Raw genomic sequence first — 22854 nt, forward strand, 5'->3', positions numbered from 1 at the left:
CCTGCCCCAGGGAGCGCTTTTGTCAGAATGCAGCTGTTAGACTTCAACAGGGGGAAATGTCACGAAGCACCGAGTGCTACCGCAGCAGCACAGAATAATGCATCCCTCCCTTCCCTGGAAGCTGTAGCTACCAGAAAAAAACCCGTTCCCCCAACGGGGTTAACCCGCAGCACGGCGGATGTCCTGCTGCCACCTGATGGCAGGCAGTGGTTAAAGCTTTTCAGAAGACATGAATTCACGGGCTGGGTAAAATCCTGTCTGTCTTGTCGTTCTCTCCTATCAGTGATACAAAACCAAAGCTCCACATCACTGCTGATAGGGCAGAGGGGCCGTGGGAAAGCTCAGGGTGGCACCAGGAGCACGGTGATCCCTCCAACCCCAATCCTCTTCCCTTCACTGCCAAAGGGACTCGGGGACCAAACAAAGAGGCCACCAGTAAGTTTAGTAAAATCATTTATATACACCGATGCGTATTTACAATATAATACTGATCAGAAATAAACTAACATGTTACAGGTAACACTGAAAAGGAGAAATGCAAATGTTTTCATACACAGGAGTTGAATGTGGCAGATGAGGACACATGGAGGTTTCTAAAAGAAAAACGTGAAGGTTTGACAGCAAAACTTTGACATGTTGCTATTTCCAATCTTTCTCTAGTCAAGTTCTTCTAACCTTTTAATACATATGCCTTAAATAATCAAGTCACAGGAGAAGTCAGATATACATAAAGTTTTGAAAAAGTCAAATGATTTGAGACTTTTCTCTTAAATAAAATTCTAGAAAAACAAACCAACCAACCCAGTGACACAGCTTCCCCATTTCCTTTTAGTGTTTTCACAAAGAATGTCTTCCTTGTTCCCACACAACCCTTCCATCTCAAGATATTTACAATATTCACAGTCTGCTGTAAAGCATCAGTAGATCGTTACCACTAAAAGGCGACGCAGCCAAGATAAGGTATCCTGCATTCATGTCAACTGAACAGAAACACAAAAGAGAAAGTAAAATATCACTGTAAAATATGCAAGTGAGATCAATTCAAGTGTATTTGATTTTGAAATCCAAAATGTAACTTTTTTCAAGAGCTAAAGAATCAATTTTGTCCGAAGTAAAACTGTTTGACCTTGAATTTTCCTAATCTGTCCCTCCCTGCCTCCATTTTCATCAGAGCACTCTCAGTTCTCACAGACACTAAAATCAATAGCAAACCCATGAAAAACGGTTCCTCCTCACCTCAGAAATGTGACTTCCCTTCCAACACCCAAACACAACCACAGGTGCACCCACTGCCCTGTTGGTAACTGCTCTTGGTAGTACAGAACAGGCTGAAGCAATCTCTGCAGAGCATCACACACAGTTACAAGCCTTGCTGTCTTTAGCAGCAGATCAGTCTTCCAAAGAACAATCCTGTCCCCATGTTATACTGCCATGTATGCTCCCAAGCTGCTTGAGCAGATCAGGCTGTGGCATGGCATAGCTACAAACTGATCCATGTTTCTGCTTGGAAGTTCTGGCTCCCAACAAAGTGCCAGAGTGTTTTCCTCCTCAGAGGGCAGGGGTGCAAAGTGCTTTAGTGAGGAATTTTCTGCGCTCCTATTCAAACTCTGGTGATTTCCTTGTTTATTTATTTGCCATACTTAGAAGTTCCCACACCATGAGATATTCCCCCCAAAAAGACAAATTTCAAGTTATAAAGGAAATGTCTATACATTTCAAGATTGTGCAGATGTTGACGTGGTCTGGTATTCAGGACAAGGACAGAAAGGCATATATGGCCTACAGACTCACTGATGCAAGATCAAGAAATGACAAATACTCATCTCCTGCCAATTCCCTCCAGTTGTCATTGCTGCATGTCAGTACACAAACATTCCACGTAGTGTCAGAAATACAATTCTGGCTTATGCCAAAACTCCCCGATTCCATCAGAGAAAGTGATGGTCAGCTAGGGACTGTGGTTCTCACTCTGCAGTAAATCGGGCATTGGAAAACTGTCAACGGGATTAAAAGAAAGCTGAGAAGGTGCTGACGAAGAATGGGAAATGAAATATCTCCTTCATGTAGAAAAACTGAGTTACCACTTACAAAATTGTATAGAAAGAGTCAGACAGTGGTTTGCCATCCAAGCTAAAGGTTACAAGGAAGTCTGTTATAGAAAAGAGACAAAAAAGGAGGCTGGACTGCCGTCAGGACAATGGGAGATTCATGGCTCAAGTTTGTAAATGTAAACCCAAAATTAACGAGCTATGAAATATAACAATAATGATCAAGAGTCAATACTAATAGCCCTGAATTGGCACTTCAGTCTGCAGACCAAACTCATTCAACGTCTGCACGTGTTTGGTACCAAAATATCTCTATAAAAAGCCTTCGACCAGTCTCAAAGAAAGAAAAGTGTCAGAAGGTAGAAAACTAGAAATATGTACAGAATCTTTTCATTTGTTTGTTTCGTTTAAAATAAAAAAAAGCAGCTTTTGGAGCCAATGTTCCAAACTAGTGTAAGAATCTGCCCTGGACAGCCTCGTGGTCCAGGCAGCGTAAGGACGCGTCAAGGAGCAGCCCTGCATCTGTGGCTCCACCAGGAGGAGCTCGAAGGCCTCAAAGAGATGGGGAGCTTGGACTCCAGGGGGTGACACGAGAGAAGGATCGCTGTGGATTCACACAGCAGTATCAGGAACCTTGCCACGATGATCTCTTTCAAACAAGAGGATAAGTCTGAAACAAAGTGTTGGGTCTTCTAGAGAGGAAAGAATAGGGTGCAACACATACAGCTTCTGATCTGGAGACGAAACAAATGGACCCCATATTTACTGCTGTCTGTAGAAGATCCCATCAGGAAAATAAAAACAGCTTGTACGTAAGTAACTAGAACATTCTTTGATTCTGCTGTTGAAGAGTATGATAAAAAGAGGAGCCTTATGCTGAACGGCCGTTAGGCCATAAAGAAGTTCTGAGGAAGATGGGTTACAAGGCAAAGAAAGGCAGCTACTGATCAGAACTGAAAAACACAGCTAGCATACGGACTCAGGTGCCCTTGGCAAGGCCAAGCGTGGCTCTGGGGTCATCTAGCAGAACAGAAGGCTATTTTGTTGCCTCTACATACTCAGAATTTAGGTGCAAAGGGTAGCTATGAAGTTTGTATTTCACAGCACTTGCTTCAAGTACTTACTGAGCAGGGTGTTGAGAAACTGGCTGTCTTTTTCATATACATAGTCACTGCAGCTGGCTGTATGTATAGCAGATGGAAGGCAGCTTCTGCAACTGGTTATTAAGAAAAAGAATGGTTTTTAACAATATAATTTGCCCCATCTGGGGGACTTACGATTAACAGTACGTAAGTGATCGTATATACCTCAAGGAACTGAGTTTTAAAAAAATATTACAGTACCAATGATTTTTTTGTATCTACAACTATACAGCATTTTCAAGCAGTATGGAAATTTAATGAAATAATTATGATTTATTAATTTACATAAAAATACTTTTTACAGTTAAAGAATAAATCTTAAATGGTAAAAAAAAAAAAAAAAAAAAAAAGATTAAGAAGCTCCAGCTATTGAGAGTCATGGGAGTTTGTCTGCTCTTCAATAACTTGTTTTACTATTTCTGCCAGTTTTAGTCGATCCACTTTATCTGTAAATCCTCTGCCTGAAAGGAAAAGAACAGGTAGTCAGCAGGTATAAAGTCATTACTGCTGGCATTGCACACTGGCTGCAGAGAAAACACACTTGGGACAGCATTTGCAGGGCCAGCAAAATGAGTGAAGATCTCTGGCTCTGCTTAAAACAAAAAACAACAATTAAGGAAGAGGCATGGCCAAGCCTTGTGAACCTGGCTGACACTATGCTCTGTTATGTCAAGAGCCATCTGAGCAGCCCCAAAAGCAGCTGGCCTAGTTTAATTCCATTTCCTCCCTAAATTGAGCAGAAGAGACGTTGTGCTGACAGAGATAAGGGCAGCAGCCTCCAACAGAACGAGGCTAATAGGCAGCTGGAAGGAAACCAGCTGAAGCAGTTTCTAATGTAAAGATCTATCTGTGCAAAGTCTGTAAACAACCTGGTGCCTTCGAAAGCTCTATCCTGAACCTCACACAGGCATTTTAAAGCAGAACTTCAAGCCTCAATTTCTAACACGTCCATGCTGGACAAGGGCTGTAACCTACACCAGCCTGGCACAAACTCCAGTTTGTTTTCATCTCCATGTCATAAGGTCCCTGCTCCCACCATTCACCAGCATTAGCACCATTCTCCAGGGAGGAGGAGTTCCTCACCATTCCAGCTGAAGCTCTGAAGAGTGTCTCGCAGCAGCTTACACTCCCGATTATACTTCCACGCCTCCTGCATCACTTCATTCAGCTTCTCATCCTCATTCTCTCCTGCTCAGGAGAACAAAGACAAACAGGAGCTTTGTCATTCTGCCTTTGAGCAACATCCAGCACTCATGAAACATTATATTCAGTTATTCCCCCTTGCCTCATGGAAACTGGGAAACTGGCCTGAAGGCAAACATTCCTATATGGAAGTTCATTTTAACAACTCCACATGTTGCTGTTGACACTGTTATGCATGCACTACAGTCCACAGAAAACATCCTCTCAAGACAGACTGTCAGTATTGATGCACTGATCCTGAGGCACAGGAAAAGAAATCAGTGCCTGGTGTATTTAGGAATGGAACTTTCTTAAAAGTGGCAACCTTTACCAGCCTGTGGTAGAATGCACTGAGCAATCACATCTCTGAGCTTTTCCAGAGCCACATTGGAATCATTACTTCCATTCTCCGGGTCGTGGATGTAAACACCATCCTTTGGCTTGGTGCTGCAAAAGAACAAGGAAGGAATAATTACACTTTGAATGCAAGTCATGTCTGTTACTCGTTGCATAACTGCACCAGCAGAGCACTCTCTTTCACTGTCTGGAAAGCTGTGAAAGGGAGCCAAATTTAGCATTAATTATTACAACATGCTGCATTACGAGACCATTTTAAATGAAGAAAATGAAGAAAAATAAATGTTAATTCAAACTAATTGAAGGGTAATCCTAACATTGATCATTCTGTTTTTCAATTAGGTAACCTGAACAAAGAGAGGTGACCTGACTTTTTTTTTTTTTTTTTTTGTAAGCAAATGTTAAGATCTGGGGAAAAAAAATTGCAATTCTTTCTCTTGTGTTGCCTTCTCAACATCTGACTCATCTCCTCATAATGGATCTGTTCCACTATCACATAATACCTGCTCCATCTCCTTCCTCACCACCCTGTCTTGGAAGAGGCACCATATCATGCAAGTACGACTTGCTCCAACCACCCTCTTCTGCATGAAGAGTGTGGCAACCAAATCAGAAATTCAGGAGCACAGTTACAACTGAATGAACCTGTAACATGTTTAAAGCCACTCTCCAAGCATCACAGCTGCCTACACTCTGATCTTTCAAAAACAGCTTTAGAGAGTTACCCCAGCAATTTCCTTTTGCGCAGGATAGGGTTGTTGACGGAGTGAAGGGGTTTGAGACTGACTTTGAGGTCTTGGATTCTCATGTTTGCAAGCTGTTCTGCATGAGCCTGTTGTATCCCTGCAACCATTGCCTGGAATGAAAAGAATTATGCTTTGTGAATCAATGGACAATGTTAGCTACTGCCAGGGTGTGACACACAACTCTCAAACCGCCCAGAAGCTGAGCAGCTCCTCTGTGCAATAATCTTGATACAACAAAACGTTGTTTAAACCTTGTCCATCATCAGCTGGGCAGAGGGCAGGATGTTATCCAGTGCCTCAGTGGAGTTGAGCCAGGGATGGTCCAGCACGCCTTCGATGGTCAGCCGCTCCTCCGGTTTGACCTTCAGCAACCTGGGAGAGGAATCCATCAGTCCATTAAGAGGTCTTTGGGGATGCACAACGCGCGGCTCCGTGTGAGCAGAGCACTTGGCAATCTCTAAACACTAAGGAGACCAAAAAAAGAAACCGCTCCCAATAAACCAAAACCTTCAGCTGACCTCAAGGCAGCCCGACTTTCCATCAGCCTCACTGAGCCTTGCTGCGGTGAGTCTTAACGCAGACGGCCATGTTGCTAATACCTGCATCCAGCTGAACATTATATTCACATCCTCCCTCATGGGAAATTGTCTTCCAGACAAGCTGGAAATGATCCAGGCCGACACACCATAGAAACGCGTGTCTAAAGCTCATCTGCATGACAATCTATATGCAGACCAAGCACTGTGGGCATGGTTAAGTAAGGCAAAGCTTCAAAGCTCAAAACCTGTTTTCTGAATTAACTGCTTCCACTGGGCAACCCCTTTGCTTTTTTTCCCCTCTGTGAAAGCCTGAAATAATGGGTGCTTTGGCAAGCTACAGCGACTCAGAATGAAAAGGAACATTATTCTGAAATCTCTGAAAAGCCCTCTGAATTAAATGTTACTGGAAAGACACCCTGGAAAGAGATTATGCAGATAAACTCACGTTCCCATGATAATCACTACTGTTTAATAGAAAAATAACATTTCACACAGAGTGCTGACAAGTATTCCAAATGTTTCAATTAGGAACAGAACGAGTTGATCGGTTTGTCACACATTCTCAGACAATACTCCAAATCAGCTTCCTGGCTGCAGAGCAGAACTGTTTAATGTACCAAGAAAGTGGAAATCACTTTTACAAAACGTCAGCGGGACCACAGACTGGCTCGTAACATTTCACTTGCAAGGCCATGCTGCCAAAACAGGCTGTCAGTTCGGTGTTAATCCAAGACACATGCCTTCCTTTTTCATCAGTTTTCAATGTCCTCATCTATACTCAAGCAGTTCCGCTTGTAAAGCTTGGGGTCAGAAATCAATTGGACACGCTCGAAGGGAAATGGCCTCCGGAATGCAAAAGAGGCTCTCCAGAAGCAAGCCTTCATGTGAAGTGCATACACACAAATAAAATGTAAACTCCTCCGTAATTATATACATTCTAAATGTACTCCTGCACTGTAAGCTGAAATTCAGACTCTTTGGCTGAAAAAGACAGACCAGAAAGCGAGTCCTGATAACATTACTCAAGAATTGAGTGAACTGAAGCCAAGCAACAGCACTCCATGAGTTTCATGACCATTTTAAAACACAATGAAACCTTCTGACTGCTGACCCCGGTTTAAACAGAATTTTCACTGCAACATAATCTGCAATTTATGTGGTGAAAGATTTGGGCCTTCCTGCGCTGCTATAAACGGGACTCAGCCCTCTTTCCAAACTATGTTAAGACCGTGGAGGTTTTAATTACATCACAAACGACAGCAACAGTTTAAAACTGTATAACAGATTTTTTTTCCCCCTATTTCTATTGCTTTTATCCTTCCAGTTCCTCTGGTGATACAAAGGCAATAAGTCCCTCTTGCTTTTAAAAAAATTGAGGCCAGCACATAACCAGTGTTACATTCATGCTTTCAGATAGGATCACTGGATCACAACGTTTGAAATACTTCAAATGAGAGATGTGTACTGCAGGAAAACCAGCTCCCAAGCAGCATTTAGAACAAAATACCCATGGAAAACCTCATCTCATAGTCTGACACTCTGCCCTTTGGTTTTACAGGAGTTTGGACACTGCCACAGGAGATGTACACCTGGAGAGTGCCCACAGGTGTGCAGGCAGTTACAGAATAAAAGCACAGTGCATTCCAGCAACTTTAGGGTCATCAGAAATTGTACAGAGAGAGAAAAGAAAAGGGGGGAGAGGGGGAAGTATTTACCAAACTTCTTTTGTGCTGAACATAGGCATTTTTTCAGCTCTGTGTGCTGCAGACAATTCACCCCGCCGCTGGAAAAACAATCCCTATGTGATAAGGCACTGCCAAGTGATTTTCCAGTTTCTTAATACAAGCACAGAGCAACACAACATTCTCCTCAGCTGACTCACTTTCGCACAATGTCTTTTGCCATCTCTGAGATCTGGCTCCACTCTTCCTCTGGAAATTCAAAACTTCCTGTCATGATCTTTTTCCGCATGTCCTTTGGAATTGTCCGACTGTGGTGCTTGGAGTAAAACGGAGGGTATCCACACAGCATCACGTAAATAATGACACCCAGGGACCACAAGTCACAGCTCTGAAAGCAAGGAAAGGATCACTTTGGGGCGCGATTTGCAGCGACGCGCCTGTGTTGAATGTCCTACATGATCCCTATGGACACAGGAGCACAGCTCCGAAAAAAAGGAACATCTGAGCATCCTCATGGGTTTGTTCTTCCTCTCTTATAAGGTCATAATTCCATCTGAAACATTTCCTAACTATTTCTCTCCCTTTTAGCTGCTGGATGTTGTGCTCTTTCCTTCAGGAGGGTAATACCTGCTCGCTGTTTCTCCCTGCTCATTTGGTTTAAAAGTGCATTTGAAATTATCTTCTTGGCAAACATGCAAGCACAAGGTAACTCCATGCTGCCAAGCTGAACCCTTCCAGCACTTGAGCCATCTTGTTTACAGAACGTGCTCCTATGACTCTGCTGGGCAATGGCAACCTGCATGGAAACTGCAGTGCGTCAGAGGCTGGAACGAGCTGCGTATTCATTACCCCTCAGGATAGCTGAACCCTTGGCTCTGAATGTCAGAACAGAAATCAGAATATCACTCAATCGTTTTTTAAGAATGTGAAACTATAGGGAAGAAAAAAAAAAGAGAGAATCTGGATATCTGTTGTTCACAACCACTCTGAAGAAGGGAAGAGGATCATAACTGCCCAGACTTTGACTGGAGCACATCCTTAGAGATGCAGCTCTGGTATTGCTTGGTGCAGGCTGGGGCTGGAAGGACTGCCTCTGCATCTGTCACCCACCTGCAATATTTCTTTCCTACATTTGTGCAGGGATTTATCTATTTATTTTTTTACTGGTTGGTTTTCAGCCCTCTCAGTCCTCCAGGGGAATTCCGATGGCTTATAGCAATGCAAGAAGGATCAGGAATATACAGACAGGAGAATCCTGAGCTCCAGCTAGGTGCAGGTGGCTGTGGAAAACTACCTGAAGGCAGATTTGGGGAGCTGAGGGGCTGGAGAGGTTCTGCAATCAGTTGCAAAGCCAGAAGCCTGTGCAGCTGCACCATGCTGTCCCTGGGGACGAATGCTGCACTTCTGGTTGTGAAGCCACATGGACAAACTTGGCAAACAGAATTCCCAGCTCCCAAGACTGGTTTCTGTCTGGATCAGCAGTGACCCAGAAAAGGGCTTTCAAAGGTGTGACTGTTTCCTTCCAGAGGGAGCGCACCTGGATCAGCTCTTACTGAACATGAAACCACAGCCTTCGCTTCTGGCCACAGAGTCACTTCACACAGGTATTTGTGTCAGTCAGATGGATCTAGAAGTCTTAATTTCTATTTAGCCATGTGATTTTTACTGTTTTTTTCTGTTTTACTGTGACTAGAGATAATTTCTAATGGCACCAATAGGATTTTAGATGTGCAAGTTGGAAACAGGTGTCTAAATCTAAATTCTTTCTGGATATGGTTCTGAGATTTTGTTTTTCAAGAGTCAGCCTCCTCTGCTATGACAAACACAACACATCTGATCCAATGCACCCAGCTTAACAAAAATACTCAGGAAATCACAGACGTGTTTTTTCCTCCAATTTACATCTGTGGGATGGAGCTGCTGATCATGAAGGTGAATCACAGGCCTTTCTGCCAGGCTCTGACTTGCTGTGGAAGGATGGGGTACCTGGGAGTTTAGCACGGTCTATTTGGGGAAACCAGGCATATGCCAAAAGTTGCTTTTGCAAGTGAGTCACACTTGGCAAGGTAAGGATGAGGCTGTTCATTTGCAGTCAGTCCTGCCACCATGACTGAAAGCAGTTCAGAGTGACCAAGTAGTACTTTTTAAATGAAACACATGCAAACAAATTCACTCATCACACCGTGACACCCAGGTGATCGAGGCACTTGTTAGCAAGTATGCAAACTCCAGTTGATACCTATTTTCAAAGCTTTTCTATTTTGTACAAGAACACGGCCCATATTTTGCTTTAGTTGCCCTGAACAAGGTTATTTGGCTCAATAAAGAAGAAATGAACAGCATGAACAGTAAGCAACCACTTTCAAGTGACTCTGAACTGCATCTATCCTTTTACAATGAAAGAGAAGTCCCTTGGAGAGGGCTATTATCTGAGATTGAACCTGCTTCAATCCACAGTAGTCAATACTTGATTCTGCCTTGTGAAGTGAGCGATGCTGATATGGAGGGAAGATGTTTTGCAGTGACCAAGAAGAAGTCCAATCTTTCAGGACACATTCTGTCAGAACTCTGCCAAGGCTCCAGCAGCAGTTGTCACTGCCCATGGTCTCCTGCTTCAGACAACTCAGTGTGCTACCAGTCATCTGGCAGAAGAGCCCTGATGCAGACAAGACACCACCACGACTGTCTGACCAATGTAGCCTAAACAGTGCTTTGCACATCCAGAAACTGCAGCTGGCAGCAGAGAAGAGGATTCAATTGAATGGAGGTTAAAGACCTTCCTACCTGGTCTCTCAAAAATCTCATTTACATTTAGTGATCCTGTTAACAATGAGTGCATATTTTCCCTTTAATTGGAGGATCATTAATTAGGCTGGGACCAAATTCATTCAAATTCCATTATTCACTCCATCAGAAAAAACACAGATGCACTCCCCTTCTCCCTTTACCAGGTCACTTTTAACCTAACTGAGAAAGACAGCAACCTGCACAGATCATTATTTGTACCAGTCCTCCCCATCAACTGAATGAAACCTGGGCTGGCCCTAGCACATTTAAGGGGAGAAATACCAATGTAGATGTGAACACCCTATTCCTTCCTTCAGAACGGTTGAATAAGCCACACATTTGAGAAATACAGCCCCAAAGATATTATATCCCTATAGCTGAAGGTACATACATATACCAGTTAGCAAGCAACGTGATGTTTCCCTCCAGTTCCTGTAGATCCTGCTTTTAGCTCAGTGTGAGATGTCTACCTAGTTAAATGTATGGACGTCACAGAGACCTGAACAACTTTATTGCTCCTGGCTGTAAGCGTTTGAAATTTGAGGACAATAAAGTTTATTGTCTTAGGTGATAAACTGCACTTACAGACTATGTGTACAGCATCTAAATCTGTGGAGGGAAAAAAACCTCAACAAAATGCTTTGAAGACACTGACATGCAGCCTGTCTCATGGCTTACCTTGTTGTACGTGTAAGGTGTTGGAGAAGTGGGGATAATACCAGATTTTTCTTTCTGATGCCGCCTTTGTGCCTCCAAAACCTGTTGCCATAAGAGGAGAAGATTGCAAAAAGCACACAACTTACAGACACCACAAACAAGATGCCCATGCCAAAGATGTTGCATTCTTTTCCACTAGTGGCCTTATTACAGCTCTTGAACACTGCCAGACTCAGCCTGCTCTTCCTAAAACCGAATGTTTCGACACAGGGGAAAGATTCAGTGAAGCAGGTAAAGTAGTGCTACAAAAACCAGCCTGTCTGCAACTACAAATTATGTCTCAATGCATAATGACAAGGGAGCCAAGTCAAAGTCAATTGGTAAACCTCTGACACTGCCCTCTTCCTAAGCAACTGCCTTTATAGAAGCTCACTGTTTCAGCACATTCATTTGGAGTGTAACCTTGTATAAGCCTGAGCTACAAGGATTTGTGAAGCAGGGACTTTTTCAAACCAACCACACAATCTGGGAAACCTGCATCACGATCTCCTATTCTGATCAGTGTACCACTGTAGCACTCAGTCTTGAAAGGTTGCTCCTAAACAACTCCTGCATGCAGAAGCTTTTAATAAGACAGCAAGGGCTTTTAATATTAGATTATTTTGAAGGCACAAGCAAAAGGTCATTATCCCCCTATAACTTCAAACCATAACAGTTTGTTACCTGAGGTGCTACGTAATATGGAGTGAACTGTGGTGTCATCAAGTCACCTTGGTCTACTTTGGCAAACCCAAAGTCACACAGTTTAACAGGTGCATCCTAAAACAAGATGTTACATTACAAAATCAGCATTTCTACTACATCCTTAATGCTTCCTACTCATCTTACCTTTACCCCATGTATTCCTGTTTTGTATTTACACACCTATCATCCCACAAAGTAGCTAAAAGATGATAAACCAATCTTTGCAACAACCATCTTTGTTCTCTTGGGCACTCGGGGTCAAAGCAGTTGTCTTCTCTGCTTTGGAAAGAGTCAAATGCACTGTAGGGAGGTCACTGCAAGTGCAGGTTATGGGCAAGAGAAGGAAGAAACATGTGGCATGGTATGCACACTTCAGTCAAAGCAGCTACATGGCATGTATAAAACATCCTAATGACATGAGGGGCGGAGAGGATTTTCCCCATGACCACACAGGGGTATGGAAACACACAAAGCCAAAAGTCATTCCTTTCTGTCACCAAAATATTGCATTAATATCAGTTTACGTTTTTAAACTATTCTGAAAATCATCATGGAGCCATTTTTATAGAATTCAGCAGCAAAAAACAATGCCAAGTTTTAATCTTACCAAAGAGTTATCCTTGAAGAGGAGATTCTCGGGCTTGAGGTCTCTGTGTGCAATGTTTAGTGAGTGGCAATGCTGCAAAGCCAAAGCTATCTGAAAAAGGGCACAACAAATCAGCTGCAATTATAGAACTCTTCCTTCAGCCTGGAGAGTTATTGTCTTTCTATCTTTTCAATCACATTGCCAACACAGCCTAGGCCCCAACCTTTTTAATTCTGCTTGTATACAACTCTGAGGGAAGACAACCCTGGCTGTACAGAGCAACAGTGCAGTGAAGTGTGAAGACAGGGAGATGAAACCAACGAAGCTCTTCAGTTTGCATTTCACTCAAAGCAAACAGAAAATATAAGCTAAGTTGTAGTGGGCTTCCCACCCCTTTTTGTTTGACTAACTCTGGGCATTTTTACACCTGCCAGAAGTGAAATGAGTCATGACAGTGTCCTTTTGTATGCTGTTCTAGCCCTTGGGGGTGACTGAACTTGCCTGCATGCTCTCCAGTGATTATGTAAGTCAAACATGAGTTCCTGCCTCAGTACTTCAGCAAAATATTTTACTGCATTTTAACAAACTCAACAGTTACCACTCAGGCAGCTTTATTCTTCAGTTCTTGAAGGTACTGCCTGCAGTCTATTCATTTCACATAGTATTACACAGACATGTATTACTCAGTTCTTTCACAGGCAACTTCTTACGCTGCCGTGGTTTAGAAAGCTGTGACCTTGTCATGAAAGCTCTACAGACTTTATGCATCTGAAAGTGCAACCTGTTTAAAGGAAAACAAATCATAAATACTTGAACAGCATTCCTGAAACCAAAGTAAGGCAAAGGCACATGATCCTCATTTGCAAGTGTTCCTCCTGCAGGATCACACCCTTAAGCAGCACTCTGGGTGAAGTGCTGAGTCCTTAAACGACTGCAGATTGCTGTGACAGAAGAAGTTCAGTGTTAACTTAGCTCAGAAACAAATATAATGAGTATTCTCAGATGCAGTGAGGGAGCTTTGTGACAAGGTTTTAGCTATTGCTGGGTACAAGGAACCAAGATCCGTTCAAGACATTGATGAGAATCACCAGGTTAAAGAACAAGGCTTTAATGTTGCTTCCAAAGTACATTTATAAGCACTGCATATAAACAGTGCCTATAAATGTTAACACAAAGAGTTACCTGGAGCATGAACAACCCAAGTGTGTATCAAGTCTGTGTTCAATGTAAAGGTATAGTTTTAAAAGAATTTTCCAACATGTTAATCCCAGTAACTGCCTTGCAGCGCCAGAATCAAATGCCCACTCAAAGGACATGACAATAATGTGTCAAGAATAATTCTGTATTTCCACCTAATCTCTTTGCTGGATGAAGCCAAAAAGTAGCAGCAATATTAGCATTTCATTAGAAATAACTCCAAGCACAAGACAGAATATTAAGATGAAATTATTCGGCCCTCTTTTTTTTTTTTGTTGGCCTCACTATCAAAAACATCATCTCCCCAACAGAGGGGAAAGGGGGTGATCAGGAACTGGGTGTATTCATAACCAGTGGTGTCAATTTATACCAAATGCTGTATGATCTCATCTCACGTCCTCTTTCCTTTATCCCCTACATGGAATAAAGCTTTCTGGTGCCACAAGTCATCCAATAGCTTGGGCTTAAAGGAACAAACCACCCAGAACTGAGAGCTGACACTAGGGCTCCCCATAGTGAATCCCACAGTGACCTTCTGCTTTGTCATCCTGCTTACTCCAGCTGGATGAGTTAGTCACAGCAGATGCACTGCTAAGCCACAAATAGCCCATGGACACCAAAATGTCTAGTAATAAATACTGACCCTCTAAAATCACAACATTCAAGAATGAGCTGCCTAGAGAAATGGAGAGGGAAGGACGAAGTCAGAACAGCACAGAAAACATGAGCTATAGTTGGACAGTCCTCCTTGGTTCTTCCACAAAACTAAGTACAGAACTCAGGTGAAAAACCACCGATGCAGGACACGAGTTATTGTCTGCCAGCCCATTTAAGAGCTGAAAGACATTCTAAGTTCTATGTCACAGCCAAGAATGATTCTCAAACTGGAGCTCAGGAGCAAGCATTGTTTGGTGAGAGCCTGTGGACTGGTGGATGGAATGCTTTCAGGACAATAGTGAGACATACAAAGATTGTGCAGGAAAGAGTTCTTGTTAGTGAAGGTCTGTAAACCGTGTTAGGAAAACCACTGCTAAGGACAGCAGACAGTAGGGTCCCAACACAGCAGAAGGAGCCCACACCTTCAGATTCTTTCCTTGTATTGAAACTTAAGCATTGTCAGATTATAACAAAGCAGGCAATGATCATTCGATCAGAACTGAGGATTATTTTAGCTTCCTTTTTTCCCACCTCCCCCCCACCAAGAAATTGCTAAATTCTTTAGCCATTAGCATTCATGGATTTGCTTATATATGGGTGTTAACTTGCCTGCTTTGTTACTTGGCTTGCTTGCTTCTCAGTAAAGTGCCGGTGCTGGCTGATTCTGTGAAATAGCTCTCCCCCTTCCATCATCTCCATTACAATTAGGAGCCGAGCCCTGTTCAAAAGCATTTCATTTTGTTACATTAAAATTAATCAAAAGAACAGAATTGCTAAGCTAGTAATGCATACTTCACATCTACAGGTGCAGGCCAAAAGAAACAGACATACTCGCTTCTTCCGCTTAGTTGTTCTGAGCCATTGTTTGAGTTTGTACATCACCTGCAGATCTTCTGGCTCCCACCACACCTGACTCACTGCCAGCCAGGAGCCCACAGTTTGCTCTTCATGCTGAGAACCCACCTCACTTCACTGGAACAAATCCCATGACACGGGTGCATTTGCACCCTGCATCCACATCTTCCACCAGCTCGGGTCTGGGAGCCATTGGGATGCACTAATGTGCAACTCCACCTCCAAAGAGTAATAATGCAGGCAGAGTGCTTGAAACTGAGCTGGCTTGGAGCACACCTACACCTGTCTGCCTCCATCCTTGCCCAGCTAGCTGCCTGCACGCTGGAGATGTTTATGGCATGGGAGAAGGAGGAGGTCGAGGGTCATCTTTAATGATACTCATCTACTCTGCTGTACCTCCTGATTTTAATTTACAGTTTTACTGCCGTCATTGCAGAGGACAAAGTATAGACATCAAGGAGATGAGGACTGGCAGAGCCTCAAGAAATTGACTTCTAGTTCTCCTATGTTTTATCCTGTCGGCCAATGCAGCTGTCACAGACTAAATCAGTGCAAAACCTCAGAAATGAAGATGTGCTCAAAACCATTACTGAAGGAATCAAGTTTTTTTAAATATGTAAAGGCCTGGATGTCAAGAACAGGAAAAAGTAAATGTTGCCTAGCCTGACATACAGAAATGTTTGGAACCCTCAGTAAGTTTTCATTTTGGCCACACTGATTGCAAGGGGGAAAAAAGCAAGCAAACTCCACTATACCTTGGCCTAAATATGGAAAGCAAGCTGTGGGAATGAAACACGCTGTGCAGTCTTACCTTGGGCTGGATTCATGTGGGAACTGCACACTGTTAGCATAAACTTCAATAATTTGAACAATATTTGGATGTGTTGCACACATCATGTGCAGACGTACCTTAAAGAGAAGGGAAGAAGCGTTACTGTACATAGTGATGTGCATCCAAGCTGCTCTGATCCCCTCTCCCCCTCAACTGCTGCTCAGCACTGCTCACACGCAATGTAAAATTCTCCTCCAACTATTCAAAAAGCTAGAAATACCTAAAACACCTAAATATCCACATCAGTAACCAGCAGCCATTACACACTGAGACTAAGACAGTAAGTTTGTGCTTAGCGAGTCCATTGGTTACAGATGACAATGAAATCCAGCAGTTCCAGAAAAAGCCCAATCTTTAGGGCTGCTTTGTTGTTGCTCTTTGTTTTTAATTTTGCTGAGTTTTTTTTAGTTTAAGAAATTTAGAAGTAGAACTAGCTTTAAATTTGTAATGAAGATCAGACTTAAGCTGACACATATCTTGAAATTCAAGAACAAAACCTGACATTTCATAATTCTGCTCCTCTCATGTCCAAGAGGATGAGTGCAGTGCTCACGACACATGCAAGGAAACTCATCTGCTCAGACTTTCTGAAACAGGAACCTAAGGAATGTCACCTGACTTAAAGTGACCTGAACTGCAAGGCTGGATGCTCTTCATATCCAAACCTTCCTTCCTAGGGGAGCAGTAAGGGAAAATTTAGTCCACAAATGGAAATTGCCTGAACCTTGAGATTAGAACTCCCCCCCTACACACACTTTCATGGAAACTTGAACAGCTGTTCATTATTTCAGAGGCTGATGGTTTGGTGCATTGGCACGCTCATCACCCTCAGCAAGTCACAGATGGTATCAGTGAGCTTCTTTAGTTTCTCCTATACAGACAAACCCAAACAATTTCATGTGCAACTTGAGGTGTTCTTGGCAGCTCTTACAGCATTGACATCCAAGAGAGAGATGTATGGACACAGAATGACACCTCAGCCATTCATGTTACACTGCACGGGGCAGAGGCAGAGCTCTGAAGATTCCTCTTGCACACATACAGCTAACATAGAACATTCAAGGCCAGGCAGACCCGGTGTCCCCACCCCTGTGCTCCAGAAACAAGCCTGGAGGACTAAATGCAAGGAATCCTGCACAGCAAGACCTGCAGAACACAGATATTAAACTGCTGCAGCAGTTCCTTAAAAGCGAAAGCCTTTGTGGTGCGTCAGATGGCAGAGAACAAATAAAAACTGTACCTCATTTCTAGCTTTTGGACGATCAAGAAGGATTTTCAGTGCAAAGCGTTCTTGAGAGGATTTTTTCACGCAGACTCTGGTATTACAGCAAGAAAATTATTTGGTCAGCAAGGACGTTAAAGAGATACTTCAAGCAAACTGATGTGTAGTTACAAGGAATGCCCAGAACATGGGATACACAGAGCACTGTCACCATATCCCAGCTGAAAGCCTCAGCTTTTGTCCTTGCAAATCAACCGAACACCTTCTGCAGAACCACCCAACACAAAGCTCTGCTTTCAGCAATGCAGAAGGAGTGCTTCAGAGCCGTGGAAACGGCTGAACGCGCTCCTTCTATTCATCCCCAAGAGCCACTTGTGATGAAAAAACCCAAAGCACACAGAGGCAGCCTGAGCATCTCCCATGGAGGATGGTGTCTGCAATAAATCAAGTGTTTCTGCACGGACATCCTGATTTTGAAGGCCACCAGCCGTGCTGCACACGCTTTTTCTCTCTTCCCTCCATTTAATATTAACAATTGAACTACGTCAGAGGGCAGGGCCCTATGAACAGGCAGCAAAAAGCATCGAGAACAAAGGGATATTTTAATAAAGATCGGAGGCAGTGACAGAAAATGGATGAGAATCCAATTGCTTGAAAAGAAAGATAAATGGTGGCAGGGGACAACAGCCCACCAGGCTCCCACGCATCTGAGCACAGGCGCTGGAAACAAATTCCTGCTCCCAAAGGGAAACAAGCTTTGTTTCCAGCTCCTGCAGTGGTCACAGAGCCACACAAAACCTGGTGCTGGGTGCACACTCTGCTGGGCCTCATGTGAGGAGCTGAAAAAGCAGCTGGTAAAGCAGCACATGGTGTTGATGGTCCCAGCATTGACACTGGGATGGGAGCAGTGAGATGGGGCAGCAGGAGGACATCAGTGCCTGAGCTGCACTTCCCTGTGCCGCCGGGTCACAGCCGATCCCTGGGGCTGCTTGATTTCAGGAATATGGCAGCAGTGAGCAGAATTTTTACTTCCAGCAAACCCAGCAACAGCAAATTCCCTGCTCACACTTCAGCTGTGAGTAGAGACATTTATTTGCTTGTAGAGCCTTCAACACCGCCATGCCTTCTGCTCTTTGCACACTTAAAATACATACTCACTTCTGCACAGCCGATACTACGTACAGATCCACAGGTGCGTGGCCTTACCTAACAGGGCCACTGATCCCAGCTCCCAGCTTCTGAGTCCAGTTAATGTTGTACTCCTCTAAAATGGAGGTTTCCTATTCAAGAAGGAGCAGGGGGAGGGGAAAAAGCAAACAAAAAAAAAAACAAACATCAAAATTACTACAGCCCTTCCCAAACACCCAGCTCAGCAGCTGATCTGCAGATAGCAGAGTGCAGACGGAGCCTGTTCTGCAGTTCTGCTTCACCTAGGCAAATTAAACCTAAGAGCAAACGCTCACAGAATACAGCTCAGCAGAAAGCAATTTCTGTGCTGCTGAGGCTGCTCCCCCCGGCATTTTGAAGCAGGATTATTGAGAACAGCAAATGGGATCTTGCTGCTCTAACACAGGCAGTGTACAAAGGGTATTTCTCCCTGCCCAGCCCTTAAATCCAGCTTTCTTCCTACAAATGCTCAATTGCAAAGGCCCAGTTACAGCATTATCACATCCTTCTTGGTCATACAGTGTAATGGAAAATAATTTTTCTGTTTTCTCCAGGTTTGCAAACCTTTGGAATCACTATACTGCAAATTAACTGCTGTGTGACTCATTTTAGCTTGTCTGAGAGTGAACCGAGCTCATGTTTATAATCCTTTTGTCCAAATCCATACAACCAGGGCAGGGGTTTGTTATGACACAGCCTGGGTGTGGTCGTGTTTCAACATGTCCTAACATTTGTGGGGTGCAAATGGAGCACTGAGAAATGCAGACTGGGTGCAGAATGGTGCGCACACGCTGGGGGTCACAAATCACACACGTGCTCAGAATCTGCTTCCAAAAAGCTCTGCTTTCTGATCAACTCCAAGCAAAGGAGGTGGTAGTGAAAGCTGGCTCCAGAGATGCTTAAGCAAGCAAGTAAATGCTTAGAAGAGCCAACCACACATAAAGCAACTTTTTTGGGTCAGATTTTCTGCCTACATTAATTTTCATTCAAAACTGCAGCACTTCAGCATCCACTCGTGGTACAGATGGAGGCTGTGCTGCTGAAGGCATGGAAAGACCCACAGGTTGTGGCCCCACTGACCACACTGTAGCCAAACTTGAAACCACAAGGGTTGGAAACAAAGCCAGAGGAAAGCTGATCCTTAAGGCAAGAGCTGAAGGGGTTGGAGAGTGTAAGAGACAAAGGGAGGAAATAACCCAGAGTGGACACTGCATAGATCATAGATGATAGCATGAAAGGAAACAGTGAAAGGTAGCTTTTAAGTGGAGATTTTTGGTGGAGTTTTAAAATAAAGAGGGAGAAAAAGCAAAGCCCCAGGAACACGGGATCACAGCGCTTTAGTTTGCAAAGCAGACAACGCTTCTTTGTGCTTCTATCGATTAAATTAACACAGATTTCACTACCTTGTGAGAAGCACATAAGGGAAAAGCCAACTTCAGTTTCCTGCTGCTCAGACACAGAGAACCAAAGGCATCACAACCCGAGCGAAAGCACAATGTCAGAACATTACTGAGTGAAACCCCACTTCAGCTGAGTTGGAAGAACAGGGCAGAGGAATGGGAATCAGATGAAGTGAGAATAAGATCTGGTAGTTGTCAGTTCCCGAAGAACAAACTCAAAAGCTGCAGATCAGTCAATTTTTGCACATTCTGGGCATTATTGTTCTAAATAAAAACCCAACTTTATTTTTTCCCTGCACTTTTATTTAGATTCAAATCTTTCTTCAAAAGTAGCTTCACAAGTTAGAAAGAATAATCCAGTAACGAAGAAACACTCTTCACCATCTCCTACTGATATAAAACACAGTATTTGAGAACTTCACTGCTCCTTCACGAACAACAGGGCTTCCATCTCCTAATTCAGAAACAAAAGCTCCAAACCCAGCAGCAAGACCGTACGAAGCTGTAAATCAACACTGACTCATCCCATTCAAACAGAGTGAAATATTTGAATCACCCTGATAAAAATCTGCCCTGTGAAAATACCAACATCTATTTCAGCAGCGCTGCCCCAGGGCTGCCCAACAATCACCTGAAGGAACTGAGGGATCCGGGCTGAGATCAAGTGATGGTAACACAACATGCTGAGAACTCTCTGTGCAAGGTGTCATCTGTCACAAAGCATGGATGGCTTCATAAACATTTCCTTTAGTAAATGAATTCCAAAAGGATCTACTTAAAAACACCCCCTGTATTGGCATTTGCAATCTTCTCTGTTACTTGCCACTGCAGGATTTATCTTTGCAAAGCTCACTGAGCTTTGACAGTGATAGGACATAGAGTAATAGATTTAAACTGACAGAAGAGAGATTTAGCTTTGACATTCGGAAAAAATTCTTCAGCATGAGGGCAGTGAGGCTCTGGCACAGAGAAGCTGTGGATGCCCCACTCCTCTAAGTGCCCAAGGCCAGGGTGGACCGGGTCCTGGGCAACCTGATATAGTGGGTGGCAACCAGCCCACAGCAGGGCGATGGGACTGGGTGATCTTTAAGGTCCTTTCCAACCCAGGCCATTCTGTGATTCATTCTATAAAAAAATATAAATAAAATAATCAACGCAAGAGAAGTCCAACACTTCTTCACTTCTGAAGTCCAGATTGATTTAAAAGACATGGGTTTTGCATTTTGAATAAAAACAGCTCCAAGTGGGAAGAATTCTGAGCCCTGAGTTCAGACAGCTCAGGCTGCAACCTAACCATGAAATCCAGCACCAGGCTGATACGCTGGCTCCCTGCTTTGCCATCAGTCTTAGCACAGTGCAGTTGAAGCAGCTATTCAGGAGACTTTCAAAACAGACAGTTTTTAAGTATTTCATATAAAGACCTGTATCAGAACTGCTGTATGGCTGTAGGGACAGCGCTGTGTCTGCTCCTGCCCCTCTCAGCTCAGAGGGGTTCAGATCAAGAACAGAATCAGGAAAGTACTTTGGGTTAGAAGCATCCGTCTGAATGCAGAACTTACTTCAGTCCCATCTTGGAGAAGAGAAGGCTCCAGGGAGACCTCACTGGGACCTTCCAGGACTTGAGGAAAATTTATAAGCAGGAGTACCAACTTTTTACACAAGCAAATAGTGACAGGACAAGGGCCAATGGGTTTGAACTAAAAAAGGGGAGATTTAGGTCAGACGTCAGGAGGAAATTCTTCACTCAGAGTGAAGAGAGCCCAGATCTGTGGGTGCCCCATCCCTTGTGGTGCCCGAGGCCATGGATGGGCCCTGGGCAGCCTGAGCTGGGGGCAGCCAGCACATGGCAGGGGTGGGGCTGGGGGTCATGAAGGTCTCTTCCAATTCAAACCATGCTTTGATTCTTTCAGGCTGAGCTTTTTGCTGAGCTCTCCGCTACACAGATAGTAGGTTATAACTCAGGTTTGATTGAACTTCTCCTTGCTGATGTAAGTTCTGTGTTTTGAGGTGGTGACTACAGCAGAAGCTGCACTGACCATGTGCACATCACTCGCTGAACACAAGGAGTTGTCCAAATAACCCTCTGTATCCTCTTAATTGCCTTGAGTGGGAAAATCACAACTTTTAAAGTGCCCTATTTCAAACTTTTCCTACTGCTTCCCCCCGATGCCTCCAGCCCAACCCCAGAGATCGGCTCAGGGAAACCCTCACGGCTGTTCTCCCAGCTGTCAGCTGTCCTTCCCAGGTGACTTCACCTCCCCTATGAAGACAGGCTGAAGGAGCTGGGCTTGTTCAGCCTGGAGAAAAGAAGGCTGCGGGGTGACCTTATTGCAGCCTTTCAATACCTAAAAGGAGTCTATAGAGGGGATGGGAATCAACTCTTTGAAAGGGTTGATAATTGCAGGACGAGGGGAAATGGTTTTAAGATGAGGGAGGGGAGATTTAGGTTGGATGTCAGGGGGAAATTCTTTACAGAGAGAGTGGTGAGGTAGTGGAACAGCTGCCCAGAGAGGTTGTGGATGCCCCATCCCTGGAGGTGTTCAAGGCCAGACTGGATGTTGGCGTCTCTAGACTTCTAGACCCTAGGCAGCCTGGTCTAGCTTTGAATGGGGAGGTTGGTGGCCCTGCATGTGGCAGGGAGGTTGGAGATTCATGATCCGTGAGGTCCCGTCCAACCCTGCCATTCTGTGATTCTGTGACCGAGGGAGACGACAGCAGCCGAAGGCCGGCGGCCACCGAGAAACAGCCACCGGCGTCCACGGCGGGGATGCCGAGAGCCGCTCCTTACCTTGATCGCTTTATCCATTTCGGTATCCCCCGACATCCTCCCGCGGGGCTCCGAGAACCGCCGGCCCGTCCTCACCACGGGCCCGAGGAGCAGCGGGCACGGGGCCGCGCTAGGCGCCGGGCAGCCCCGGGGGAGCCTTTGTGGCCGAGCCGCAGCGCCTCATCCCCGGCCGGCCGGACCGGAGGGGGCCGGGAGAGCGCCGCAGGAAGGCCGCGGCCGAGCCCAACGCCGCCGCTCAGCCCCGGAGCCGCCGCCGCCGCCGCCGT

At 44.4% G+C, this 22854-nt stretch overlaps 1 protein-coding gene across 4 annotated transcripts; it reads right to left on the bottom strand.

Annotated features, from left to right (window-relative positions):
- Window positions 1-436: 436 nt before the first annotated feature.
- MAPKAPK5 (MAPK activated protein kinase 5) lies at window positions 437-22791 on the bottom strand. 4 transcript variants are annotated; one of them, XR_008208657.1, is made up of 15 exons: window positions 22589-22791; window positions 18440-18513; window positions 17252-17327; window positions 15991-16088; window positions 14934-15042; window positions 12492-12581; window positions 11864-11959; window positions 11162-11242; window positions 7897-8084; window positions 5727-5847; window positions 5455-5585; window positions 4698-4819; window positions 4274-4378; window positions 3173-3651; window positions 437-2782 (listed from the first exon to the last, which is right to left on the bottom strand). XR_008208657.1 is itself a non-coding variant. In XM_052691155.1 (14 exons), the coding sequence occupies exons 1-14, from the start codon at window positions 22622-22624 to the stop codon at window positions 3557-3559; spliced, it is 1416 nt and encodes a 471-aa protein (XP_052547115.1). In that variant the 5' UTR covers window positions 22625-22791; the 3' UTR covers window positions 437-3556. The 4 variants fall into 4 exon arrangements, 3 of the variants coding, with proteins under 3 accessions (XP_052547115.1, XP_052547114.1, XP_052547116.1); XM_052691155.1 differs by having other exon boundaries at window positions 437-3651; window positions 4704-4819; XM_052691154.1 differs by having other exon boundaries at window positions 437-3651.
- Between the last annotated feature and the right edge of the window lie 63 nt (window positions 22792-22854).

The sequence above is a fragment of the Tympanuchus pallidicinctus genome, unplaced genomic scaffold, assembly GCF_026119805.1.
Source record: "Tympanuchus pallidicinctus isolate F22 unplaced genomic scaffold, pur_lepc_1.0 scaffold28, whole genome shotgun sequence".
In the NCBI taxonomy this organism is placed as follows: domain Eukaryota; kingdom Metazoa; phylum Chordata; class Aves; order Galliformes; family Phasianidae; genus Tympanuchus; species Tympanuchus pallidicinctus.